The following is a 12,170-nucleotide window of genomic DNA, read 5'->3' as shown; positions in this document are numbered from 1 at the left end:
CAGTGGGACCGGAAAGGTTACAGATAGAGATCTGCTCTGAAGGACTCAAAAGTAGATTGTTTTCAGGGAGAAGGTGTTTAAAAAAGGAAGCTACCAGTTTTGTCTTCTCAAAAGAGTTTCTTTTTGTAGGGAGTTGCTCCCTTATCGTTCCATGTGATACTGGCTAAGCTGCCAAATTGTAGGACTCTGCTCTTTGAATACACTGATGGGGAGGCAGATGGGGGAGGGCAGGGAAGTAGCGGTAGAAGCAGCCAGTCATAGACCCTTAGGCCCAGCCAGTCACACTACCTCATTCTCTTGGGCACAATGATTGGTCCAGGGAAAGGAATATGCCCCAGCCTGGGTCAATTACAGCCCTTTTCTGAGATTAATTTGGAGCTGGAGGAGAAGGGGTCTTTCTTTTTGGAAGTACTATGTGAATGGGGACTGCCTGCAGCCATATTTTTTCATGAAGGTGTACATGAAGAACACCTCAGTCCAATCAAACCTGAAGCTAGATCAATTCCTGGACTTCCCAGTTATGTAATCCAATAAATCTCCTTTAATGCTTAAACTAGTCTGAGTTGGATTTCTGTCACTTTTACAAGTCTGAACTGAAAAAAAAGAAGGAAGAAAGTTAACAACATGCTCTTTCTATTAGAAATAAACTTAACTTCTAAGAGTCCATTGTAAATTCAAAGAAATGAGTGCTTAAGCAGGTTGGTATCTAAGAAATATTTGTTAGCAAACTATGGACGAATCAAAAGTGTTTAGGAGGATGTTGAGGAAGCCAGTTTTGTTTATTTTTATTGTTTTTCTTTTATACTGGTAGTTTTTGCTTTTGAAATTGTAAGAAGAAAAACAGTGAGTCAGTCAAGAGGGAAGGAATAGATGAGAGGCACTTAAAGGAGATGTGGGAACAGAGTGATGGAGAAGGGAATTGTGAGAGAAGGCACGGCACATCAGAGCTCCCGCCCAGGAGTCAGGGGACCTGGGTCACAGCTCTGGTCCTGCCACTATGGCTCTACCTGCGTGTGTGAACCACTTTGACTAGTTGTAATTTCTACACCTGAGAAATAAGGAGGCCTGGAATAGAGGTGATTAAGATCCCTCTTGATTCTAAATCGATCCTTCTAGTATAACCACATTTCTAGTAGGAAAATGAAGGAAGCAAGGGAGTAGGGTGGATCACTATTGGTCTCAAAGCTGTCAAGGGCATGACCTCAGGTTTCCCAAGAAGTCCAGCTCAGATGGCGGCTGTTCTGATACTCCCCAACCAGCTTCAGATGATTCCCAGGCAATCGAGGCTCTGGTTTTTCCCTGGAAGAGTCAAAACCTGGTCAACAATTATTAGGCTGGGGGTGGAGGTATATCCAAGACAGATTAAGACTTCATCAGAAGCCATGGGCAGAGGGGGCAGAACCCACCTAATCTCCCCCTTCCCTCCCCACCTTCTTCCTGCCCACCGAGGAATCCAGATTCATGTTAAATCCTAGCCAGAGGAGCATGCTGGAACCCATCCAACATAGCAAGTGCAGTCTGCACAACAGAGACCTGAGCAAACCAGTTTCACACAAGAAAATTCAATAGCCGGCTATTGTCACAGCCAGGGAGGCAGTGTAGGAACCCTCCCAACCATCACAACAATTTAAGTAGGAGGAGAGACGAGAACGGGAAGAAGTGGTGAATAAACACGGAAAAGGAAACTCTACTGAAGTGAGCTCCTGCTCAAAAGTTGGGGTTGAAGGGAAGTGTCTAAGAATAGAGAAGTTTTCTTCTAGTTCTTTTAAACTGTTTTCCCCCATTTCATTCAAAATAGTCAGCAAGAAGTTTCTCAGTTCTTAGAGTGCTGGGAAGTAAGACTTAGTACACAGTGGTGATAGTGGTTTTGTCTCAAAGTCGTGTCCGACTCTTGTGACTCCATGGACTGTAGCCTGCCAGAGTTCTCTGTCCATGGGATTTCCCAGGCAAGAATACTAGAGTGGGTTTTTATTTCCTTCTCCAGGGGATCTTCTCTACCAGGGATCAAACCTGCATCTCCTGCCTTGCAGGTAGATTCTTTACCAACTACAGTTTATGCTTTATACCAGGGAAACCCACTAGCACACAATAGGTGCTTAATAAACCTTTACTGAAGGAATAAATCAATGAATGGATGGGAAAATCTGTTGGTCACCATGTTGACTCCCTTTGTTTTTGATGAACCATGAAAACAGAACATACTCCCTAGAGGAGAAGCCATGATGAGAATGGGGTGCCCTGCAGTCTCAGCTGAGGCTGATGGTCCCCACCCTGAACTATCCACGTAGAGTCATAAAGGGTCACATCACACAGGTTATTTCCTTCTGTCAAGGAGCAATTACTGAGCCCTTCTTTGGGGGTCTGGACCATACAAATGTTAGTCCCTGACTTCTGAGAGCCTGCAGTCTAACTGAAGTGATAATCTTAGCCCCTATAGAACAATGATAGGAATTATATAAATCAGTAAATAATCAGCCTTAAGTTATGTAGGGAGAACTATGATTACAATTAGAGCTCAAAGAAATGAGAGATAAGTGGGGCTGGAATCATCTAGAAAAATCTGTTGAAATGGGATTTGACCTTGATACAGAGAACAGCCAAGTGTACAGTCACTTGTGGGACGCTCGGGTTAATTTTCTCAATTCTGATCACACCTGAGTCATCACAGTGCTATTTTCCAGAAGCATGGTCAAGCCCCCTTCCAATTTTCCTTCCACAGTCTGCATGGCAGGCAAGATTTTCATCACTGTGAGAGCAGAGGGGGGCTTCACAAAGAGTGATGCAATTTGAGTGCTGATGAGGCCAACAGGTTTGATTCTGAAGGTTGCTATTGCTGCCAGGCTGTAACCTAGACAGAGAAATGTGCTGCTTCAAATGTTCCATCAGGAGAATTGGCTGGGGAGCACTAACCCTAAGTGAAACCATCTTGATTACAAAAGAAGAAACGACAACACCATATCGTTTAACTGCTGAATCTTACAATGAAACACAAAGCGGCATTAATGTTCTCTGCCTGTAATGCTGTGGTTTAAGCAGTTAATCTTATTTTAGCTGAATGGCATGTTCATTACAGCAAATAAGTAGGTAATGTGTGGGATTACTGAAAGGAAAGATAAATTAAACCAGTTATGGGCATGATGTTGGTTTTATTTTAACTGTCTGATTTAACTTGGTATTTTTCAAGAGTCAGATCTAATATACACTCATTTAGTAGAGATTAAGCAGATGGAACTCTTGCCCAGAAAAGGTATTGTATGCAATTTAAGATGCTAGATTTAATGGCAGCAATCTGTGATCCTTGGCACTGGTTCCAGCCTGGAATCTTCAGTGCTTAAACTGGAGGGTTCCTGAATGGTAAGATAGCACTTTTCTCTTTCCATTAAATAGTTGTGTTTTCACCATTTATATTTTTCAAGGGCAGTTGAAGGACTTTTCTTCAAGGTCTCAAACATCCTTCTGAGTGTATCTGCTACAAAACAGTGTGTAGTTCAGGGAAACAGTGTTTTTCCACTTACTTTCTTCAAAAAAGTGTTACCCTGACTCCAAAAATCATTCATTGACCGGGTACAAGAGGAAATGGAGATATAGTCCTTGAACTGGAAAAGATTAGTCTAGTCAGGAGAGGAGGGATAATAATCCCAAACATAAGAAACCTAGGAAACAATGTGAGAAGGTGTCTAATCAAGTGCCAAATTGTGTACTGCAATTTGTGAGTACTACTGTCAAAAAGAAAAAGACTACTACTTACTAAGCAGTATGAAGTACTACTTAGTACTTAATACCACAGTGGGGTATTGCACACTGCTCTTCATATACCTAATCTCATGTAATTTGCTCAATAATCTCGTGGGGCCAGTATTAGTACCTCCCATTTGTTCAAGAAAGGCGAAAAGCAGGAGTTTAATCCCAGGTCTGATTCTAAAGTCCTTATTTTTTCATTTATGACAAACTGCTTTCTTTAATATGAAGAGTCAAGAGCAGAAGAAAATCATAAAAGATGTCATGAAAGGAATGAAATTGGATCTGAGTCAGAATGCACCTTAAGTCTAATTTAAAGAAAACAAAATTATTTACCAGTACCTACTTGAAATTTTCCAGATAATGCAAATACCTTAAAACATTTTAACTCCAAGAATCTGACCTTGACTTTTATGCCATTGTTGTTTTCATTATGTATATTTTAATCCCACAGGGCATTATTGTTGTATACAGTCAATAATTATTTAGACTTACCTATTTTATCTTTTTAATTAATCTTTTCTTCTTACATCACTGGGTTTCTAAGTTCATTTTGCTTCTGCCTGAAGACCTATCTTTAGCATTTCCTTTAATGCAGGCCTGTTTGTAATAATTCTCTCAGCCTTTATGCCCAGATATGCCTTATTCCCCTTTTAATTTTGAAGAACACTTTTTGCTGGGCATAGAATTCTAGATTGTCAGTTACTTTCTTTTAGCACTTTGAAAATATTCAGTTTGCCTTCTGGCTTTCATTATTTCTCATGAGAAACCAACAATAAGTTTAATTACTGCTCTCTTGAAGGTAAGCCTTTTTTTCACTAGCTGTTTGTATGATTTTCTCCTTAGTTTTAATTTACTATGAATGTGACTAGGTTTGGGGGTTTGTTTTAAATTCTATTTGGACTTCTTAATGTGTGACCATGTTTTTCACCAGTTTTCAGAATATTCTCAGCTATTATCTTTTCAAAAATTGTTTCTGTTCCATTTTTATCTCTTCTTTGCTTCAGGAACTTTAAATTAAATCTTCTCACTGTTTCATCTGTATCTCCTATCCTCCCATTTGTAGTTTCAAAATTTTTTATCTCCATGTTTTCTTCTGGAAACATTATAATTTATTCTTTATCATTATTTACTTCTTTGGCTGTACTGGGTCTTTAGTTATGGCACATGGGATCTTTAGCTGTAGCATGTAGGATCTTTAGTAATACAAATAACATCTATAGTGTCTTGTACCATATGAGACAATATTGATGTAATTACTGACAGACAATTCATCTTGTAAACAGATGACATAAACATATCGACAAATATAGTACAGTACTATATTTGTATTTTCCTTCCTTATGATTTTAATAACATTTTCTTTTCTGCAGCTTACTTTATTGTAGGAATACAGTATATAATGCATATAACATACAAAATATGTGTTAATTGACTATGTTATTAGTAAGGTTTCTGGTCAACAGTGAGCTATTAGAAGTTGAGTTTGGAGAATTATATGTGGATTTTCAACTGCATGAGGAGAGTCAGCTCCCCTAACCCCTACGTTCTGGGAAAACATTTCACTTTATAGGGAGTACACTGCACTAGAAAACAGATCCCATCTGTGAAACATTAGAAAATAGTGTCCCACAGAAGTAACATTTACCAACTAAACTCTGTTATTCATTGATTTAGAGTTGCACTGTGGGAGAGCTGATGTTATTTCTACCTATCAAATCTAAATCATCATCATCTTCATCCAAAAGTACATATTTATTTGCAGCAAAGTTATAAGATAGATGGTACTTTTAAAATTAATTAATTTGGCCACAGAGTATGTTCAGTCTTAGTTCTCTGACCAGGGACTGAACTGTGTCCCCTGCACTGGAAGCACGGAGTCTTAACCACTGCATCACCAGGGAAGTCCCAGTTTGTCCTTTCAAAAGTACATATTGAAACTCAATACCTGGCCCTTTTTTCTTCCTCCCGCCTATAGATGTAGTTCCTCCCGGCAAGTGCGCACCGTCTCTCCTCCCGCTCCCCCCAGGGTCAGCGGCCACCTCGGCGCTTTAGAGGCAGCAGTGCCTTGGCAGCACCGGCCTTTGCAGCGGCGGCAGCAGCACCAGGCTCTGCAGCGGCAACCCCCCAGCGGCTTAAGCCGTGGCGCTTTTCAGGGCATTCAGCAGCAGCCTTGCTGTAATCGACAAAGACACCTTCGAATTAAGCACATTCCTCGAATTAAGCACCAAAAGCTCGCAACATGGCCGAGATGAGCTTCCTGAGCAGCGAGGTGTTCGTGAGGGACTTCGTGTCCCCCCTTCGACCTGTCGGGTTTGGGGGCTGAAGAGAGCTTAGGTCCCCTGGATGACTACCTGGAGGTGGCCAAGCACTTCAAACCTCATGGGTTCTCCTGCGACAAGGCTAAGGCAGGCTCCTCCGAGGGGCTGGCTGTGGGTGGGTTGGTCAGTTTCTCAGACAACAGCAAGGAGGATGGATGCTTTCTCCGGGACAGATTGGATGGTGGAGAAAATGGATTTGAAGGAGTTTGATTTTAATGATACCCTGTTGAGTATGGATGACTTGGAAACCATGCCAGATGAGCTCTTGGCCACGTTGGATGACACCGTGTGATCTCTTTGATCCCCTACTCCAGGCGACTAACAAGGAGCCACCCCCCCGCCCCCCCCCCCCCCCCCCCCCGCCATAGTGAACCCAATTGGCCATCTTCCAGAAAGTTTACCAACAATTGACCAGGGTGCCCCCTTCACTTTCTTGCAACCTCTTCCCCCTTCCCCAGGGCCCTGTCTTCCACTCCAGATCATTCCTTTAGTTTAGAGCTATGCAGTGAAGTGGTTATCTCTGAAGGAGATAGCAAGCCAGACTCCACCACTGGCATTACTGTGATCCCTCAGTGCATAAAGGAGGAGGATGCCCCCTCAGATAATGATCGTGGCCTCTGTATGAGCCCTGACTCCTCTCTGGGCTCTCCCCAGCATAGCCCCTCCACCTCCAGGGGCTCTCCAAATAAGAGCCTGCGATCTCCAGGTGCCCTCGGTGGCTCTTCCCGCCCCAAACCCTACGACCCTCCTGGAGAGAAGATGGTAGCAGCAAAAGTAAAGGGTGAGAAGCTAGACAAGAAGCTGCAGAAAATGGAGCAGAACAAGACAGCAGCCACTAGGCACTGCCAGAGAAGAGGGCAGAACAGGAGGCTCTCACTGGTGAATGTAAAGAGCTAGAAAAGAAGAATGAGGCTCTGAAAGAGAAGGCAGATTCCTTGGCCAAGGAGATCCAGTATCTTAAAGATCTGACAGAAGAGGTTCGCAAGGCAAGGGAGAAGAAAAGGGTCCCCTAGTTAGGGTAGTCAGGAGTATGTGTGCTTGTATAAAGGAGGCTGAAGCTGTGTTTAATAAATAAAATTTATTAATAAATAAAATTTACTAATAAATAAAATTTATTTATTTATAAAATGTATTTATTTATTTATAAAATTAATAAATAAAAATTATTTTGTAGTGAAAAAAAAGAAAAAAGAAAATACTTGAAAATTGAAATGTGATGTTCAGTTATGTGTGAAGTTAAAAAAAATGTATTTAAAAATCAAATACAGCACTTCAATTTCTTTAAGCTATTTCCTTTATTTCAAAGTGTCAAAAAACTAAAGATATTCTGGTACACACACATATACTATGAATCTAAGAATTCAGAACTATGCAAAGAATTTTTCAATATGACTTTACAAATGAAATATTTACACACTTTAGCATAGTGCTTAATACTTATTTTTGAAATCTATTGCTGATGCTACTTCTAAAGAGCAATGACTCAACCAGAAAAATATTAAAGGGATGCCTTTTCTTTTGTAAAGTGCTTATTAGCAGCCATATCCAAAAGCCAGGGTTTTCAGAAATACATAATATTAAAAGATGCTCAAAGAGTCACTTCTTACAGAATCGAAAATGCCATTTTGTTACTTTGCACATGTAAACTGATTTTATCTGCATTAATGAAGGATTGCTTTCAATGGCCCTCAACTATATGCTTCAAATCAAGATAGTGCTATTAGCATTAGCAGCGTGAACAGTAACAGCAGAACAAACAGCAGCACATTTTAAATAGATCACAGCAGACTAGAAAAACTGTAACAGCTTTTGGATATGTTACATATCCAAGAGTGAGCCTTCTCTTTCACTCTGTATATATGGTAAACATTTAAAAAAATAATAAAAAACATTTTCTTGTCTCTCTATAAGAACATTTTACAGTGTATGAAGGGATTCAGATTCTTGTACCAATTAAGCAAATTCTCGTTTCTATATAGAGCAGCCTTTATATTTTCAACATTTAAAACAAAGCCTAAAAAAAAAAAAAAAAGGAAAGAAAGAAAACCTATATCCACCAAGATGGCGAGAAGGAATTAACAAATGAAACACCTAAAATACCTGAGGGAAGAAACCGTGAACAATTTTGAATTTTTTTTTTAAAGGTTTATATAAACATTTCAAAAAGGAATTCATTTTCAACTGTGAGATATCTGACTTCATTTTAATCATGTATCACCTTCATTTGATATTAATAATTTAGAAAAAAATAAGCATCATCTTAGCTGAACTGCTTTCTGTATCAGACTCTACTGACTCATGCCTGCAGTATAAACCATTCAATAGTCTTAGAGTGAGCATCCCCTCAGGTTCCTATTTTCTGAATCTTAAGGGTTTTTTTACTCCTCCTTTTCCTCTCTTCCAAAACTCCTCATATCTTCCAAGAGAAAATCCCTATTTAAAAAAAAAATCACAATTTAAATACAGTGTGACAATGCTACATTTGATTTAAAATAGTAATAAATTATAAATTGCCAAATAACTTAATATTTCACAATGCAAATCCCTGGTATAAAAAGGAATCCATCTTGCCCTGAATATAATAAAGCAGTCCAGTGATTTCAAATTACTTATGAAATAAAGGCAAAAATAAGGTGTAAAATACTATTTATAAAAGTCAAGTAAGAAACCAGTTATCATAAATCTTTTTACAAAGATAAATGTAATGTGCCTTCCCAGTTCTAAAAATTGTTTGGGAGGTTTGTAATCAGTGGTTTCAAAAATGACTTTAAGGAAACTAGAGATGGAATTACATATTAATTGTAATATATGACATATTAAATATATGTGATAATAACACTGCAGTGATGAGAAATTTAATCTTTGGACTTGCTACTTTTTGGCAAGTACATTTTTTTCAAAGTCTTTGCTATAACTGATTAATTTTTAAATGTTAGTTTTCAAAAACTTTGCTATTTGAGATACTATGTTAACCAAGGAGATACGGGAAGTCTCAGTAACAATATGTCTACAAAATAAAACAAAGATTGTTCTTGCATCTTTTGTTATTTTAACAAATACACTTTAAAATAGACAACATTGCTATGCCTGGAAATTAAAAATACCCAAACCCTTAAAAATGGGGTGGAAAAGGAAAGAAAAATGGAAAATTCTTATTTAAAAATAAATCTGAAGTCCTTGCATTTCTTAAGAACTTGACTTGTCAAATCACAGTTTATCTTCTTTTTGACCAAGCTGTGTCTTCCACCATTCACCCATGGAATAAGATGCTGATTCTCCATTCTGTAGGTTTCAATTGGAATTTTCTTGAATGTTTGCAAAGCTTGTACTGGACTTGAGACGTTTCGCTACATAAATCAAAAGTATTATATTTTAACTTAAATTTCATTCTCCAAACATGATAATTCATTATTTTATGTAAACTACAGTGTTCATCTATTAATTCTATGTTTGAACCTGAATCTATTCAATCTTATAAGAATTAAATCTACATCTGTTTTTTTCTACTAAACTCAAAAACATAACTTTGCTAGAAGCACATGACTTTGTTAGAAGCAGTACCAAATAAAACAGACAAGTTATGTCATTCTGAATCTTACAATCTTAAATATGTTATATAAGTGAAAGTACTCTAGTTAAAAAATGGAAGTGCTATAAAGTATAATAAAATTATATATTTAGAAGTCTAATCTAGAAATCCAAATCTAAGTTTCTCTTGAAAGAATTCAGTGAAATAACTCTGCAATGTTTAAAAAAGTTTTAAATGGTTTACAAAGAAAAGTGAGTTGGATATTACACACACTGCACATAAATGGCTGCTAATAAAATATATACAGTCAATTTTGATTATGGTGTTGATAGGACTGAGTCATTAGAGTTAATAAAGAAAATCATGGTTATTGGCTAGGTAATATGTTTTGTTCTTATAGTTAAACACGTTTCTCATGTTCCAGAAATTAAAAACAACCATGCCAAAAAAAAAAAAAAACAACCATGCCATAGCGAAGGTAACTTATACTGGAAAACTAAGGAATCTCTCTACTTCAGAGGTTCTCAACACTAGAACAGAGGTTATGATTTAGTATTCAGGCATCTGATTGTGCTTTTTCTTTTTGTTTTTTGAAAGCTTTGCAGACAACTTTGATGTATGGCCAAGGATGAGAATGACTATTCTAGTTTCTATCAGGGTCTGCCCTGACCACTCTAAAGTGCAAGATGACTACATGACTTCCTCTGACCAGTGTATGGCTTCAGCCTAAACTTAAAAGGAACTTAAACTAAAAAACAACCTAAGATAAAGTCTTCTTAAGCCTTCAGTGGATTTGGGAAGCAAACTTAATCAAAATGTTTTTTTTAAATTATGTTGTTTGATAATTTAAAAATTATTTTAATTTGAAATTAAAATTTTAAATTTTAAATTATTAAATATAATCTAGTTTTTAATTACCAAATTCATTAAACCAATCAGGTAGCAACACCAGTGAGTACATATAACCATTACCCTGTGGCTCAGTGGTAAAGAATCTGCCTACAATGCAGGAGCCACAGGAGATGCACATTTGATCCCTGGGTCGGGAAGATCCCCTGGAGGAGGGCAAGGCAACCCACTCCAGTATTCTTGCCCAGAGAATCCCATGGACAGGAGCATGGCAGGCTACAGTCCATAGCGGTACAGAGTCGGACAGGACTGAATCGATATAGCAGGCACACACCCACATATAACTGTAACTTCTTTGCTTCCTTATTCTCTATCTGATAAATCTTCACAATATCCAAAAACTACCCCAGGGATCATCTAATGGTAAATTCCAACATCCCTAATGCCGAGTGCATCTTCTCTTTCTCTGCAGTCCAACCACACTTTATGTACTTCTACTACATTTGTTGTAATGATTGGATTACGGTCAGTATATTTTTTGAGGGCATCTGTTGTGCCATGCTCCTTTTTAAATCCCTAGTTCCCATAGGACTTGATGAATGGGAATGTATAAAATGGTAGCATAAAGAAAAGCAAATTAAAATTTCCATGAAGTAACAGCACAAGAATTATTTGCTTATGCTAGCATTTCCTTAAATTCATCATTTAATTCATAAACAATGCTTCTGCAAAACATTAATAGGTATTATGCAAAGGTCCTATTGTCAAGTTTGGGGGATATAATTAACGTTCAGGTACACTATGAAGCTCATGTAAAGGAATTTTACAGGACTAGTATTTTGAGGAACACACTCTAGGAACTGCTAACTTTAAGTATAATGTTTTTTTATTCCACAAATATTTTTGAGCATTTATTATGGGCCATGTACTTTCTAGATGCTGGTGATACAGGTGAGCAAGATAAATGAAATCCATTTTCTGATGGAACTTACAGTTGAGTCACGGTAGACAAACAAATAAGGTAGAAAATAAGTGGAAAAGTTAATTTACACAGCAATTATATGCTATTAAAGAAAGATGATATATAAGAACTAAAAGAAGGGTGTATTCTTAGGTTGGGGGGATGGTCATAAAAGGTCTCTTAAGTCTTTGACTTAAGACCTGGACGACAAGAAGCCAGTCAAGGAAAGTAGGGAGGGCAAATATAAGAGCCTTGGAAGGAAAAAAAAAAAGAGCCTTGGAAGGAAGGCAATGTGAATGAACTTGGTGTCTGAGAGGAGAAGAAACCTACATACAGCATCATGAGTATGGAGAGAGGTGCATGCAAGTAGTTTAGGAAGGCAGATAGGAATCAGATCACATGCAGCTTGCAGAATAGACCCTAGAATAAGTTTGTATTTTATTCTAGGTGCAACAGGTACACAGGTACACAGAGGATCATGGTCAAATTTGTGTTTAAAAATTCACTCTAGCTGGTATATGGAAAATGGATTGTATTGGGTCAAGAAATTAATGTACAGGTATCAGTCAAGGGACCCCTGAATTAGTGCTGATAAGGGACAATATATTTAAGATATATTTTTGGAAATAGGGCTGGCAGTATTTGCTGATGAGTTGAAAGGAGTGGGGAAGGGAATATGGGAATGGGCAAATAAAAGAAAAGAAAAAGAATTAAGAAAATAGAAAGACATTAAAAGAAATTCAGAGACAAGATTTGTGACTTGTGTAACCAG

The 12,170-nt window shown here is 37.9% G+C and overlaps 1 protein-coding gene and 1 pseudogene across 1 annotated transcript in view; one reads left to right on the top strand and one right to left on the bottom strand.

Annotated features, from left to right (window-relative positions):
• The first annotated feature begins 5,781 nt into the window (after positions 1-5,781).
• LOC122685459 lies at positions 5,782-11,788 on the top strand (annotated as a pseudogene).
• The window catches only part of OSTM1 (osteoclastogenesis associated transmembrane protein 1), a 42,396-nt gene continuing 37,561 nt past the window's right edge, over positions 7,336-12,170 (bottom strand). Inside the window, exon 6 of the mRNA XM_043890259.1 lies at positions 7,336-9,406. Within this exon, the coding sequence (XP_043746194.1) occupies positions 9,351-9,406 (56 nt within the window). The 3' untranslated portion in view covers positions 7,336-9,350. The remainder of the gene's footprint in view (positions 9,407-12,170) is intronic.

Source organism: Cervus elaphus, chromosome 28 (assembly GCF_910594005.1).
Source record: "Cervus elaphus chromosome 28, mCerEla1.1, whole genome shotgun sequence".
In the NCBI taxonomy this organism is placed as follows: domain Eukaryota; kingdom Metazoa; phylum Chordata; class Mammalia; order Artiodactyla; family Cervidae; genus Cervus; species Cervus elaphus.
Note: the sequence above shows the minus strand (reverse complement) of the source record. Positions and strands in the feature narration are given on the sequence as shown.